This window comes from Oncorhynchus mykiss, chromosome 17 (assembly GCF_057628025.1).
Source record: "Oncorhynchus mykiss isolate SJ-2025 chromosome 17, ASM5762802v1, whole genome shotgun sequence".
Classification (NCBI taxonomy): Eukaryota; Metazoa; Chordata; class Actinopteri; order Salmoniformes; family Salmonidae; genus Oncorhynchus; species Oncorhynchus mykiss.
This window is the reverse complement of record NC_143038.1, coordinates 36,428,216-36,443,479: the sequence shown is the minus strand read 5'-3', so window position 1 is coordinate 36,443,479 and position 15,264 is coordinate 36,428,216. Positions and strand designations below refer to the sequence as shown.

Here is a 15,264-nt window from a genome sequence, read left to right as displayed (position 1 = left end):
AAAATCTGCAAATCGGGATCCAAAAATACCGATTACCGATTGTTATGAAAATTTGAAATCGGCCCCAATTAATCGGCCATTCTGATTAATCGGTCGACCTCTAATGTGGACACCCTTTCAAATGAGTGGATTTGGCTATTTCAGTCACACACATTGATGACAGAAGTATAAAATTGCGCACACAGCCATGCAACCTCCACAGGGAAACATTGGCAGTAGAATGGTCTAACTGAAGAGCTCAGTGACTTTCAACGTGGCACTGTCAAATTTCTGTCCTGCCAGAGCTGCCCTGGTCAACTGTAAAAGCTGTTATTGTGAAATGGAAATGTCTAGGAGCAACAACGGCTCAGCTGCAAAGTGGTAGGCCACACAAGCTCACAGATCCGGACCGCAAAGTGCTGAAGTGCCTAGCGCGTCAATATCGTCTGTACTCGGTTGCAACACTCACTCACTACCAAGTTCCAAACTGCCTCTGGAAGCAACGCCAGCACAAGATCTGTTTTTCGGGATCTTCATGAAAAGGAGGCTACCTGCCCCACACAGGCTACCTGCCACAATGCCTAGTGCCAACTCTAAAGTTCAGTGGAGGAATAATGGTCTGGGGCTGTTTTTCAAGGTTCGGGCTTGTCCCCTTAGCTCCATTGATGAGAAATCTTAATGCTACAGCATACAATGACATTCTAGACGATTCTGTTCTTTCAACTTTCTAGCAACAGGAAGGCCCTTTCCTGTTTCAGCATGACATGTCCCGTGCACAAAGCAAAGTCCAATCAGAAATGGTTTGTCGAGATCGGTGTGGAAGAACTTGACTGGCCTGCACAGAGCCCTGACCTCAACCCCATCGAACACCTTAGGAAAGAAATGGAACGCCAACTGCGAGCCAGGCCTAATCGCCAAACATCAGTGCCCGACCTCACTAATGCTCTTGTGGCAGAATGGGAAGCAAGTCCCTGCAGCAATGTTCCAACATTTAGTGGAAAGTCTTCCCAGAAAAGTGGATGCTGTTACAGCAGCAAAGGGGGGACCAACCCAATATTAATGGCCATGATTTTATAATAAGATTTTCAACAAGCAGATGTCCACATACTTTGGGTCATGTAGTGTATCTTCCTCCTCCCTCTACCCTTCCCCCTGGATCATAGGAGCAGTACGTGTTCATCCATGATGCCCTGATGGAAGCCATCCTGGGCAGTGAGACAGAGGTACCCGCCTGTCAGCTCCATGGTTACGTCAACAGCATCCTCACCCCTGGCCTCGGGGGCCGCACGCGCCTCGACAAGCAGTTCAGAGTGAGCCTATATATCAGCATAGTAATTTACGTACTACTTATGTAATGAATATCATCCTTAGAGAGTTGAAGGGCTGTACTAAAGATTGTAGGTAGACATTGTCACCCAGCCATTATAATACGACCAAGTATACATTGATGCCCATTCATATCCATTCACTCGATGTTGTTCTAGTGATCTGATCCAACTCTTCTTCCCCCGCTGTCTCTCCAGCTGCTGACCCAGTGTAACACCCACTTCATAGAGTGCTTCAGCGCCCAGAAAGACTGCAACAAGGAGAAGAACCGCAACTCCTCAGTGGTTCCATGTGAGTACAGTATTTCTAGATAGTAGTCTAGGCTATATTATCCATTTCTGTAGTCATGCCTTGCCAGTTCGAACATGCTTTGCCAGTTCGCCTGAGACATTAGGCTATAGAAATAGAGTGTATGAGATTTTTTAACCCACCATGTGACTCCGCCATAGGGTAGGTTAGATTCAGCCGCGGGCTGATTTTTTCTTGAGCAGATGGTCAGGGGCCCGGAACATGAGTACAAATAATTTGTTGACTGCAAATTGACCGTACGAATAAAACAAGGAATATATTTGACTAAAACATAATAATTTCAAACCTTGTTTACGTTTGTATATAGTTGAAGTCGGAAGTTTACATAAACTTAGGTTGGAGTCTTTAAAACTCGTTTTTCAACCACCACAAATTTCTTGTTAGGGATAGGGGGCAGTATTTGGAATTTTGGATGACTGAGTTGTCCAAAGTAAACTGCCTGTTACTCAGGCCCAGAAGCTAGTATTGGATAGAAAACACTCTAAAGTTTCTAAAACTGTTAACATTATGTCTGTGAATATAACACAACTGATTTGGCAGGCGAAAACCCGAGGACCATTTATTTTTCTGTTGACCTGCCAGCCAATTCCAAGCTTAAGCTATTGAAACTAAAGACGTCCGCCTCCCAAATTGCAGTTCCTATGGCTTCCACTAGATGTCAACAGTCTTTATACATGGTTTCAGGCTTGTTTTCCGAATAACCAACGAGGAATAGTTTTTTATCCTCAGGAAGTCCCATGGCAAAATTAGTGATTAAAATGATTGCGATCAGAGGAAGATCTTCAAAGGTAAGTCACTATTTTATTGCTATTTTGGATTTTGTGACGCCTGTGCTTGTTTGGATAATATGCTGTTGTGGAGCGCTGACCTCAGATAATAAAATGCTGTGCTTTCGCCGTAAAGCTTTCTTGAAATCCTATGATGCGGTGAGATTGCTAAGATTCTAAGCTAAAGAATCATGTATGACACTTGTATTATCATGAAGGTTTAATATTACGTTTTCTGTATTTTGAATTTGGAGCTCTGGAATTTCACTGGATGTTGTCGAGGTGGGTCACTAGTGGGACCCCTGCGCCAGAAAGGTCAACAAACTATAGTTTTGGCAAGTCGGTTGGGACATCTACTTTGTGCATGGCACAACTAATTTTTCCAACAATTGTTTACAGACAGATTATTTCATTTATAATTTACTGTATCACAATTCTGTGACTGTATCACAAGACTGTGCTTTTAAACAGCTTGGAAAATTTCAGAAAATGATGTCATGGTTTTAGAAGATTCTGATAGGCTAATTGACATAATTTCAGTCAATTGGTGGTGTACCTGTGGATGTATTTCAAGGCCTACCTTCAAACTCAGTGCCTCTTTGCTTGGCATCATGGGAAAATCAAAAGAAATCAGCCAAGACCTCAGAAAAAAATTGTAGACCGCCACAATTCAACACCTGAAGGTACCACGTTCATCTGTACAAACAATAGTACGCAAGTATAAACACCATGGCACCACACAGCCGTCATACCGCTCAGAAAAGAGACGCATTCTGGTGGTGCGAATTCTTTGGTGCTAAAAGTGCAAATCAATCCCAGAACAACAACTAAGGACCTTGTAAAGATGCAGGAGGAAACAGGTACAAAGGTATCTATATCAACAGTAAAACGAGTCCTATACCGACATAACCTTAAAGGCCGCTCAGCAAGGAAGAAGCCACTGCTCCAAAACCGCCATAAAAAAGCCAGACTATGCTTTGCAACTGCACATGGGGACAAAGATTGTACTTTGGAGAAATGTCCTCTGATCTGAAGAAACAAAAATACAACTGTTTGGCCATAATGACCATTGTTATGTTTGGAGGAAAAAGGGGGAGGCTTGCAAGCCGAAAAACACCATCTCAACCGAGAAGCACGGGGGTGGCAGCATCATGTTGTGGGGGGGCTTTGCTGCAGGAGGGACTGGTGCACTTCACAAAATAGATGGCAGCATGAGGCAGGAAAATTATGTGGATATATTGAAGTTACATCTCAAGACATCAGTCAGGAAGTGAATAAAGCTTGGTCGCAAATGGGTCTTCCAAATGGACAATGACCCCAAGCATACTTCCAAAGTTGTGGCAAAATGGATTAAGGACAACAAGGTCAAGGTATTAGAGTGGCCATCAGAAAGCCCTGACCTCAATCATATAGAAAATGTGTGGGCAGAACTGAAAAAGTGTGTGCGAGCAAGAAGGCCTACAAACCTGACTCAGTTAAAACAGATCTGTCAGGAGGAATGGGCCAAAATTCACCCAACTTATTGCGGGAAGCTTGTGGAAGGCAACTTGAAATGTTTGACCCAAGTTAAACAATTTAAAGTCAATGCTACCAAATACTAATCTGACCCACTGGGAATGTGATGAAAGAAATAAAAGTTTAAATAAATCATTCTCTCTACAATTATTCTGACATTTCACATTCTTAAAATAGTGGTTATCCTAACTGACCTAAAACAGGGATTTTTACTAGGATTAAATGTCAGGAATTTTGAAACACTGAGTTTAAATGTATTTGGCTAAGGTGTATGTAAACTTCCCACTTCAACTGTATAATCACGTTTCTTTCTATTATCCGTGGGAATACTTAGAACAGATTTCCAACTGATTTCCAGGTGCTTTTACAGTCTTTTATGTCCAACAATGAAAAGCGTAGCTTATAGTTGATATTTACATTTTAATAATTTACCCAGAGCGACTCAGTTAGTATCTTTAGATAGCTAGGTTGGACACCACATATCACAGTCATAGTATGTACATTTTCCCTCATTAAAGTGGCTACCAGCAAGGTCAGTGCTAGTAGGAAAATACATGTTATTTTCATTTTATTTTTTGTAAGGGGAGTGGTAGTGGGATGGATTAAAGATACTCTTTGAAGAGGTACGGGTAGAACGACCAAGAGACCAGGGGTTCAAAAACTGTGGGCTCAAGATGGCTGTGTAGGTTTTGATCATAGCCTGGCGGTAGGGAGGGGCAGTTCCTCTGAAGGCAAGCACTGTGGTCTTGTAGTGGATGCAGGCTTCGACTGGAAGCCAGTGGAGTGGGCAGAGGAGCGGGGGACATGGGAGAACTTAGGAAGGTTGAACATCAGGCGCGCTGTGGCATTCTGGATAAGTTGCAAGGGTTTGATGGCACATTCAAGGAGTCCAACCAAAAGAGAGTTGCAGTAGTCCAGACATGTGATATGTGCATTATTAGTTAGCACTGTACAGTACAATGGCACCACAAGGCTAGTGGTGTGATTGAATGCATGTGTTTTGTCTCCCTCTCTAGCGGAACGAGCTCGAGTAGGACTGGCCCCTCTCCCTGGAATGAAAGGCACAGACTACATCAATGCCTCCTACATAATGGTATGATACTGCTGTACCACACACACACACACACACATCTCATGTCCACCCTGTCTGTCTGATAGGTGTGTCTGAACATAATGATATGTTCTGTACCGTTGATGATTATAATTACCCTGCATGTTTTACTGTTATTGTGTGAAGCCTCTTAATGAATAACAGTCCACCATTTATCATAACAAATAATTCATACTGAGAAACTGAGGCCAAGGGCCTGTACACAGTACATCACGATCAAGACAGTAACCTTTAAAACTCATTGATATGAAATGTAAGTCCTAACAGACACAATACAGTACATTCCTTCTGGTGTTCAGACACTGTGAATGTAATTGGTTAATAATGTTATAGAAGATTTTGTGAGAGCTGTTGACTATGTATGACTGCTAACATGTTGACATTCAACCTTTGGCCATGCAGGGTTACTACAGGAGTAATGAGTTCATCATTACCCAGCATCCTTTGCCCCACACCACCACAGACTTCTGGAGAATGATCTGGGACCACAACGCCCAAATCATCGTCATGCTTGCTGACAACCACGGTTTGGTGAGTGGAGTAGCTGGCCAGCAGGTTATAACATAAGTCTCTTATGCTTTTTACCCTACTTAGTCAAGTAAAACTGTACTGTCCTTGCCTGGTTATGCATCAGTGCTGAAAAGGAATATATGAAAATAAAATATTATACCTTATACTCATCTAACCTGTGTGCCTGTGTTGTCGTATGTGTACCTAGGCTGAGGATGAGTTTGTGTACTGGCCGAGCAGAGAGGAGGCGATGAACTGCCTAGCCTTCACTGTCACCCTGATCAGCAAGGACAGATTGTGTCTCTCCAACGAAGAACAGATCATCATCCACGACTTTATACTGGAGGCCACGCAGGTACAATAACCTTCATCTTTGACCTTTCACCCCTCACAGGTAACCTCTCAGTATATAAAAACATCTTAGACCGTTATGCCGGTATGCAGATAGAAGGGCCATGATTGTCCCGGGGTGGTCCTTAGAGGGAGGACCAGTGGGACTGGGCCTTGGTTGAGCCCATCCGTTTTCAGATAGGCTCTACCTAAACTACGGTACTGTAATTGAAGACATTTAGGGGAAGGTTGTTATTCCCATTCCCAAGTGTAATCACATTGGGCTTTAGTTAAACTACAGTTCTGGCCTGCAGTAGTGGTACTGTGTTGTCATTGTCCTAGTTGTGTCTGACTGTAATATGTCTCCATCTCTCTAACAGGATGACTATGTCCTGGAGGTAAGACATTTCCAGTGCCCTAAATGGCCGAACCCAGATGCTCCTCTCAGCAGCACCTTCGAGCTCATCAATGTCATTAAAGAGGAGGCCATGACACGAGACGGACCCACCATCATACACGATGAGTAAGTGGGCCTGGTGTGTGTGCGCTTGAGTGTGTGTGTGTGTGTAGGTACTGTGCATTCAGTGTCCAGTTTATTAGGTACACCCATCTAGAACCGGGTCAACCCTCCCCCTTTGCCTCCAGAGCAACCTGAATTATTTGGGGAATGGACACATTGCTCAATTGGTATCAAGATGTCCCTCTCTGTCCCTGGTAGGTTTGGGGCAGTGTCTGCGGGGACTCTGTGTGCCCTCACCACCCTGTCTCAGCAGCTGGAGAGTGAAGGGGCTGTGGATGTCTATCAGGTGGCTAAGATGATCAACCTCATGAGGCCAGGAGTCTTCACAGACATTGTGAGTTCAACCATGACCCAGCCAGGAGGATTGGTGCTGTTAATAATCAGCCATTTTCAATAACTAACTTCTTGCAACATCTCCATTCAGTCATAGGAACAAATATCACTTCCAGTCTGTGTAACATGGTGGTTGTCATTGCTCGATCTGACATGACTTCTCAACATGTCCCCAATCTTAGACCTAGTAACATTTGAAGTTACAACAGTTGTCAATATTAACAGTTGTGTTAACCTGTCTCTCTGTCCTCCTCTCTCTGTCTCTCCAGGAGCACTATCAGTACCTGTACAAGGCCATGCTGAGCCTGGTGAGCAGCAGAGATAGCGGGATGTGCCCCCTCTACATGGACACTAATGGAGTGGTTGTCATAATGGACGAATCAGACCCTGCAGAGAGCATGGAGTCGCTGGTCTGACTGACTGGTTACTGACTGACTGGTTACTGGTTTGACTGGTTACTGGTTTGACTGGTTACTGGTTTGACTGGTTACTGATCTGAAGGGTTCTACTGGTTACTGGTCTGACTGGTTACTGGTCTGACTGGTTGTATTGGTCTGACTGGTTACTGGAATGACCGGTTGTACTGGTTACTGGTCTGACTGGTTACTGGTCTGACTGGAGTCATTAGTCTGAATGAACACACCGTAGCTCACACCACCACCCGAAGGCACTTAATTTGTACAACTCTGAGAAACGGAGAGAACTTTGGCGGACTTTCCCGAGGCCTTTTTTGCCAGAACTATTGGTTAAATGAATACCGGTAACCTGATTACCTTTTTTTACACTGATGATATAATGTTTTTTGATATTTATTTGTTTCTTCATTATTTTTGTCTTAATTGTTATCCTGCTGAGGGTTTGCACCTGTTTAAGTTGTTTCACGTGTGGAAAAAGAAAGAAGCTCTGTCCAGTTTGCACTATACTTTCAGTGTTACTGCCTAAAACCCTGTTAGATAATACAGTACAGTTAGCTAGACCCTGGCTCCACGCTCCACTACCTGCATTGGAACCCATTTTGGATTGTGGCAAAGAAAATACTTTCGCCTCAATGAATGAATGAACAGTGAAGACCAAGGACGACCCTACAGGTCAACATGATCTTCCAGGCCAATAGATTTCGTAATACAGACCATCCCAGTTCAGTACATTTTATTACAGTACAGCTCACCCAACATGCATTGCATCACTATTATCTGGCCAACACTTATTTTGGAAACCCCACCTTATCCAAGGAAAATTTTAATCTGTAGAGATACTATGTTACTTATACATATTATAACTATATTACCCAAATATCCCCATTCATATTTGTAAATTATACCCGTTACTTAGATTTTTTAAAAGTAGTATTACAACTACTGTGAACATTTATTGCTTTATATTAAGATTTATATTGTTTTGTAATATATATGACTATATCCTTTATCAAAGTAAGCAGCTGGTTTTGTATACTGTATATCATTCCCCCTCTCGCCTTGTGTGGATCAAGACCCATAGTGTCCATTTTGTCCAACCCAGCTCTACATGTGGCTTATCTTGCATCAACTGTTTTACTTAATATAAAGTTTACTTCATAAAATACAGCTTTCATCTTACCAAATTAATGGAGTTCTCGTAGTCTTAACAACATCTCGAGGGGGAAGTGTTTTTCTTTCATTATAACCAAAGACGTGGCTGAAAATTGCAACAAGAAAGTTGTTTGACTGTAATTGGACAAAAAAAATATATTATTACATGGTTGTTGCAATGTTACCACAAAGTTCTTAGAATGTGTTTCGGGACAACGGTCAGTCACATGACGCGTTCATCCTAATGAAAGTCCATAGTGTAAGCCCATACTTCACCATGTGAAATTACGTTTGAACTGGATTTTAACTAAACCCCAACACCAAACAACAATCTCTACTTTATTAATTCATACTGTACCATGTAGCTATACCCTGTACTTATACATAGATGCTGTAGTTTCCTTTTTTTTCCCCCTCTTCTCTCTCCACGAGAAGCTTCTTAAATGAAGTCACAACTCTCCAACATTTGGAGAAAAGTCCTGACTTATTACATGCTTATTTGTCACAATGGGAAACAGTTTTTGGCAGCCAACAACCATTTGTTTTGCATGTGTAACTTTTAAATGTATCTCAATCATTATTATTATTAACGTTACGCTTTCTACATATTTCATTTATAACATGAGTGTAATTTCCTATTTCGAAGGTATGTACATATTTACTTCAAGGATCAGTCTTCTTGGACGTTCTAATCTTTGCTGTGTGATCATTATAGACCTTTTATTTTCATATGAAGCTTTTTTCTTTGTAGCAGTATCCTCCTCTTGTATTCGTGGTGAGTATGTAGGAATCATGTCTCCATGGATAAAAGTAGACTGCCATCACCTTCCAACACAAGTCCACGACTGCTTCTAAAATGGCATCCTATTCTCTATATAGTGCCCTACATTTGATCAAAAGAGGTGCACTATATACAGTAGGGAATAGGATACCATTCGGGATGTTCACCGTAAATAATTTGTTTTTCTCTCGGGGGAATATGTTATTCCTCCCCATTTTGAATATCAGACTTTTGCTAAAGACTACATCAGACCAGTGTGCGCTATGGATGAAAAAGATCCCGGGAGTCACTGAGTAAAGTTTGCCTCCTCAACCCATCTAAGCAAGTTCAGCAGTTGTTCGATTTTGTAAACGTGAAGAAATGAAATGGTTTGGTCCATTTATTATATTGTCATTGTATGATAGTGCCATGGTGTTGTATTACTATGGTACTGTCATATGATATAATATTATTATAGTGTAATAGTGTTATTTAATATGTAAATTGTATTGCTATACATTAAATAAAGTATGGGTTTTGATGTACTTCATCCTGGTGTTGTCTATTTGTGTGAGATTTACCGTAGTATGAGGCAGGGTTTTCATTGTTCTGCTTTTATGAGCCCGTTTCTATAGTTGTTAACCCCTCAAGGGCAGTTCTATTTTCTATGGTCACAATGTTGCCCTCTGCTGGTTGTCAGTAGTTGGTTGACAGTTATCCCTAACCTCGCCATTATGCACTTTGGTGTTTCTCAGTGTGCAGGTTGAAAACATTTCATGTCCCCCTTTCCCTGGGTCAAATAGGTAATTTACATGTTCTATAAATGACACAAAGAGAACAATTGTGTATTTGTACAGTCATTTTATTTAGAGGCCACAGCTCTTGCATATTACAACTGTTGGCTTTCATAAGGCAAAAGCAAGAATTAATCCACCAGCTAATTTTCACACAAAACGGAAAGCATTCGGAGAGGGTGGGGACCCACGGGCATGCAGCGTTGGCTCAGAATGCAATGTACAGCGGTGTATATACAAAACAACAGTGAGACCCAAAGAAATGCCACACATCTCATTCTAATCAAGTACGTAATAAAACTAAAAAGACAGACCAACTTTCATTTTGGTAAATAAAAAAAACTTTTATTTTCAGCTCTCTTTTCTCTGTAAACGTGCAACTAAATTTCAAATAGATTAGAACCTGTATCAAGGTCGTTTCAACAATGTAGAAAGAAAAATATAAATCTCCAAGATATCAAAATGGAGCTTTGAGAATATTGCATTTCCAGAATACCCACTCATTTTAGTTCAAGATGGCTGCTGGACAATGTCTCGTTAGTGATAGGGTGAAAGATTATGAGGTCACAGAGCATTGACACAGATGAGGGACAGACGGTCTAGAACATACTATGGTGCTGAGAGTACAGTAGAGTGAGTAGACGAGATGCTTATCCTAAACAGCATTGAACTTAAATACAGAGGGTCATTTTCAGTTTGAAGCAGTTGGCATCCACTTAAAGATAGTCAATACAAAGAAAAGGGTCTATACACTCATCGTCACAACAATGTACCATTATAATGAATGTAGAATACAACAAAGAAGCGCGATATAGGTTTGCATTGGACAGGGACACACCTAATAATCTCACTCAACATTGTCAAACAAATGGTACTCCATATTGCTTAGGAACACAGAAATGAATTTAGAAATCAATGAGTCAAAGATATCATCAGTGCTATCTTCATCATGACACAGCTAAACTGTCATTCATGGTTTATTTTTTCAACATATTTATTTGTATTATTTTTCCTCAGTATAGTAATTACTATTTTTATTGTTTATTATAGGTCCTTCATGGGCACTTTAAGATGACAAAGAGGACCTAAAGTGTCTGTCTGAGTAACAGAGTTGGTACATGCATTGGTTACCAGGCTAAGTCATGTGAGTAGAGGATCGGGGGGGGGGGGTAAAGGGAGGTGTCGGTGCCAGTTCTGAGGTCGGGCGGCGCTGCAACTCTAGTCATCGTCTTCGTCCTCTTCGTCGCTGTCCTTCATGGAGATGCCCCCCATGCCTCCCTCTTTCATGGATGCGTTGGCCTCCTCCAGGGTCAGCCTGTTCCTCACAGTGTCATACATCTTACTGTTCAGGGTGGAGTCTAGCACCCCCTGCAGACGGAAGTCACGGTACTTTTTCTACAAGGAGATGGATGATTAAGAGGGCGATTAGCAAGTATAGAGGGATGAAGTAGCTAAAGGCTCGACAAATAACTTGTGCCACTGAGTTACAGGTAGACGCCATGGTAATCAATGACAGTGAATATAAAGATATGAGGGTCTCTACAATGCACTATTAACCCCTACCATACCATTTTAGCCTTGTTCATACTGGCAGTTTGAAGTGACTCTATCCCATTTTTTGTCATATCCGATTCGAATGGATCTTTTTCCTGCAGTCTGAACAACCAAAAAGCACATGGAATCAGATATATCAAGCCACATTTCATACAAGTTGCATGACCAGGAATCAGATTTGTGTCTGAACAGTCAAATCTGATGAATTCGTTTTTTAGACTGTTCTTTTGCATATCTTGTTGCCTGCTAGCTACTCTGCTGACAGTTTGACAAGAACATGTGGTAGCTAACTAATAGGCTTAGGCGATATACCGACGGTATGATTTTCAAAACCGTGGCGGGGGTGTGTCCTACGCCACTGTTTATAAGTTAGGTATAACTATAAGAAATCCAAGATGTGTCAAATAAATTATATCCAGCTGAGGGCTCCAGCTGTGCATTTGATTTGCTGACTTGCTAGCTAAGTGGTTAGCTGTCAAGATCCAGGTTCTTGGCTACAGCAGATACATTCAATCCCTTCCTGGATCAAGAACCCTTTTTTGTGCGCTAAAAAAATTGCGCCTATTGAGTGCACATTCGGTAACAGCGTATTCCCCGGTAAGTTACAGAGACAATATGACGCCATGAAAATCTGAATACCACTCAACCCTACTAACTAGCTTGTTAATTGTTTACAAATAAATGAGTGAATGTGCTAGAAAGCTAAACAGCTAGCCAGCATGCTAGTTATTGTTCTGAACGTTGGATCATCTTATCCTTTAAGGCTTTAAATGTGTTCTTACACTATGATTTCAAATATTCAAAGCAGCTGGGACACTTCCATGGCAGACATTGTTGTCACATTAGCTTGCTACACAACAACTTCTAAGTGACAGAAAGCATGAGCACCGCCACGACCAATCAGGCTACACCATTGCACACGCACACCTGCCATTACCATGACAACTAGCGTAGCCATGACAGCAAATGACTAGTCTGAACACACAAATCCAATTGTCACTTGTAACTTGCTGTTTGGACAGTCAGTATTCCAAAACTGATTTGAGCATTAAGGCCTGCAGTGTGAGCACAAGGCTTGTGTTACCTTGACATGTTTTCAGTGTACATTTTCAATCATCTTCCCATTTTGCTATCAAATAAAGCGACACTAGTGTCAAAATAGTTACAATAGCTGAGTTACAGTGCAGATTATCAACCCCTACCCTGGCAGTGAGTTACCTTGACGATCCTGATGAGGATCTTGAGCTGGTAGAGATGGAGCTGCTGGTCCATGCGCTCAGTGAGCCAGGTCCCCAGTAGGTTCATGGTGGCTGTGTACCATTGCTGCAACACACACAAACACAGCGTTCTCCAGCAAAACACACACACACACACACACGTAGACGCAAACACAAACAAGCACAAACTAGAGCTCTCTGCATATCAAGATGCAGCTTGATATGTTCTCTAGTGAACACACACACACACGTCTTACAAGCAAAACACACTAACACATAGCGAAGTACTTTCCGACACCTAACACACACAGACATTTACAGTATTTACCAGGAAAGACATGACAGATATTTAGAGAAGAAAAAAAAGACACACACACACACACACACACACTCTGCAGTGGAGAAATATTCTTTCAGAATTCCCATTTTTCCAAGCACTGCATGGCACTAAGTAAATCCGAGGGAAACAATGAAATGATTAATACATTGCCGGGGTATATTAGTAGTGCTAGCTAGACATTAAAACTATAAAATGTTCATGTTTTCTGGCACAAACTTTCTGTCTCAATCAGTACAATCAGGGACATAAATATCTACTTGACACAAGTTGTTCTTAGTAGGTAAATGTCTAAACTGAACATAATATGGCATACCCATGTACCATTTGTACAGTATATTGTAAGGGGATCTGAATTGATCATAAATGCTTTACTTCAAATGATCTAGACCAGCACTAAAGCCTTGTGAAGGTTCTTCAATACACACAAGCAACACGACAACATCGTAGAACATTCATTCTACATACTGTAACTTCACAGTCTCGTTTCAACTCGATCATTTGCCGAAATGAAATCATAATGACAAAGTGAGTAAATGGTTAGGCAGGCAAGGAGCAGACAGTTGTGCTATTTTCTTATACCTTATTTGAAGAATGTTTCATTCATTCAGAGTGTAGGATAAGATTGACCCAGGTGATTCATAGTAGAGAGCAAGTTATAAGAGAACAGCACACGAGAGAAGAAGAGTGATGAACCAAGGAAGATAGGAAACTGTCGTCCTCCTTCGAACGTCCAGAAAAAGAAAAATGAACTTTGAGTCATGTGGAGTGAGTAGGCAGGGCCAGGAATGAAAGACCTGAAGAGCTAGGACTGGACCTGGCTTGTTGTTTATTTTGTTAGTTTGATTGGTCTAATTGCCCTAGCTCTAATTTGATTGTAACCAGGTTGGTTTTTGTCCTGTAGAGATGACTGGTTGGTCAGGAGGTTTTGGCTTGACGCTTGAGGTCAGATTTTAGCGGATGGATGCCTGTCCACTTCACACTGTCGAGTTGAGCCTACAGTATGTGCGTGCAGTGCATGCAGACCTGGAAGGAAGGTGGGTTTGGTGGCTTCGTGGGTGGCTGGGTGAGTGCGTGCGTGCGTGCGTGCGTGCGGTTGGTGGGCTGTATGTGTAGTATGACTGAGGCATAACTCTTAGAGGTGCAAGGTCATGCTAGAAGATGTACACAGGAAGATTATTTGACTTGAAATCATGCCTTATCAACATAATGTGCTAAAACAACGCGACATTAGAGATAAGTGCCACTTTTTTGAAGAAAAGAGGAGGCGGCAGGAGTTATGGGGTTAATAGAGAAAGAAAGAAAGTAATTGAGAGAGTGAATAGAAAGAAAGAGCGAGAGAGAGAGACGCAGCAGAGATACTACATGCAAAGAGATGGATTGAATATAATAGCATTAGGAGGGGAAATTATGTTAAATAAAACAAAACATAATCATCAAAGACACTCCAAAACTAACGGAAATACAACATTTAAAACCAAAACATCCACAGCTCAAAAGACAAGAAACAGTCAAACGTGGTAGTGCTGGGTAAGGCCAGGTTAGAGCCAGCTATACAATCACACATCAGAAACAGTGGGGTGGAGGGGCTGTACTCTTAAGCAGTGTGGAAACACAAGGAGAGAGACAGGGACAGTCAGTGTTGACCTTAAAGATGGAATTAAACACGCTTCACAGTAGTACATCACACCTTGCAAACACAAAATACACACCACTCTAGCACATAACAGCACACATCACAAACACTCAAAGCCAACACACACACACAGTGACAGCGCAGGAACAGTAGGCTACTGCACAAAGTATCACCTCTCAAATACACTAATACACAGCCAACACACGTACTAAACGACTCCAGCACATTGCCACACGCCTTTCAAACATACAAAGCCAACACACACACACACACACACACACACACACACACACACACACACACACACACACACACACACACACACACACACACACACACACACACACACACACACACACACACACACACACACACACACACACACACACACACCTGTGCACCACAATACTGTACAGTTTATACATTTCAGGGGTATGAAGCAAACACACGTCACCGTAGTACACCTCACGAAAATGGTGGACACATTATTTCTAATGTACCACATAAGGATTATGTGCTTGTAAGACAGTGCTCTCATATCATTGGCTTTTGCTTTGCAAACGTGAACGTGCATTTTAAAATACTGTATATTATTTAGTATTACTTAGACAAAAAGGGAAAGTTGGTTATTACGTATCCTAGTGTTGGAGTTTATTAGATGACCTGTACATCATTTCTTTATCTTTCTTTACCCAGAG

General features: G+C 41.7%; 2 protein-coding genes across 11 annotated transcripts in view; one reads left to right on the top strand and one right to left on the bottom strand.

The window, feature by feature from the left end:
* The window catches only part of LOC110494079 (receptor-type tyrosine-protein phosphatase gamma), a 278,030-nt gene extending 268,452 nt beyond the window's left edge, over nt 1-9,578 (top strand). The window contains exons 21-28 of one of the 2 annotated variants that reach the window (XM_036950121.2): nt 1,143-1,289; nt 1,503-1,596; nt 4,913-4,989; nt 5,410-5,538; nt 5,726-5,872; nt 6,228-6,370; nt 6,566-6,701; nt 6,970-9,578. In XM_036950121.2, the coding sequence (XP_036806016.1) occupies nt 1,143-1,289; nt 1,503-1,596; nt 4,913-4,989; nt 5,410-5,538; nt 5,726-5,872; nt 6,228-6,370; nt 6,566-6,701; nt 6,970-7,116 (1,020 nt within the window). In that variant the 3' untranslated portion in view covers nt 7,117-9,578. The remainder of the gene's footprint in view (nt 1-1,142; nt 1,290-1,502; nt 1,597-4,912; nt 4,990-5,409; nt 5,539-5,725; nt 5,873-6,227; nt 6,371-6,565; nt 6,702-6,969) is intronic. The other variant, XM_090205441.1, reaches the window with a different exon arrangement.
* Nucleotides 9,579-9,872: 294 nt separating this feature from the next.
* Nucleotides 9,873-15,264, bottom strand: part of LOC110494076 (calcium-dependent secretion activator 1) — a 169,405-nt gene continuing 164,013 nt past the window's right edge. For all 9 annotated transcript variants that reach the window (XM_090205439.1, XM_090205440.1, XM_090205434.1 and 6 more), the window contains 2 exons: nt 12,595-12,699; nt 9,873-11,217 (listed from right to left, as the gene is read on the bottom strand). In XM_090205439.1, coding sequence (XP_090061565.1) covers nt 11,041-11,217; nt 12,595-12,699 — 282 coding nt within the window. In that variant the 3' untranslated portion in view covers nt 9,873-11,040. The remainder of the gene's footprint in view (nt 11,218-12,594; nt 12,700-15,264) is intronic.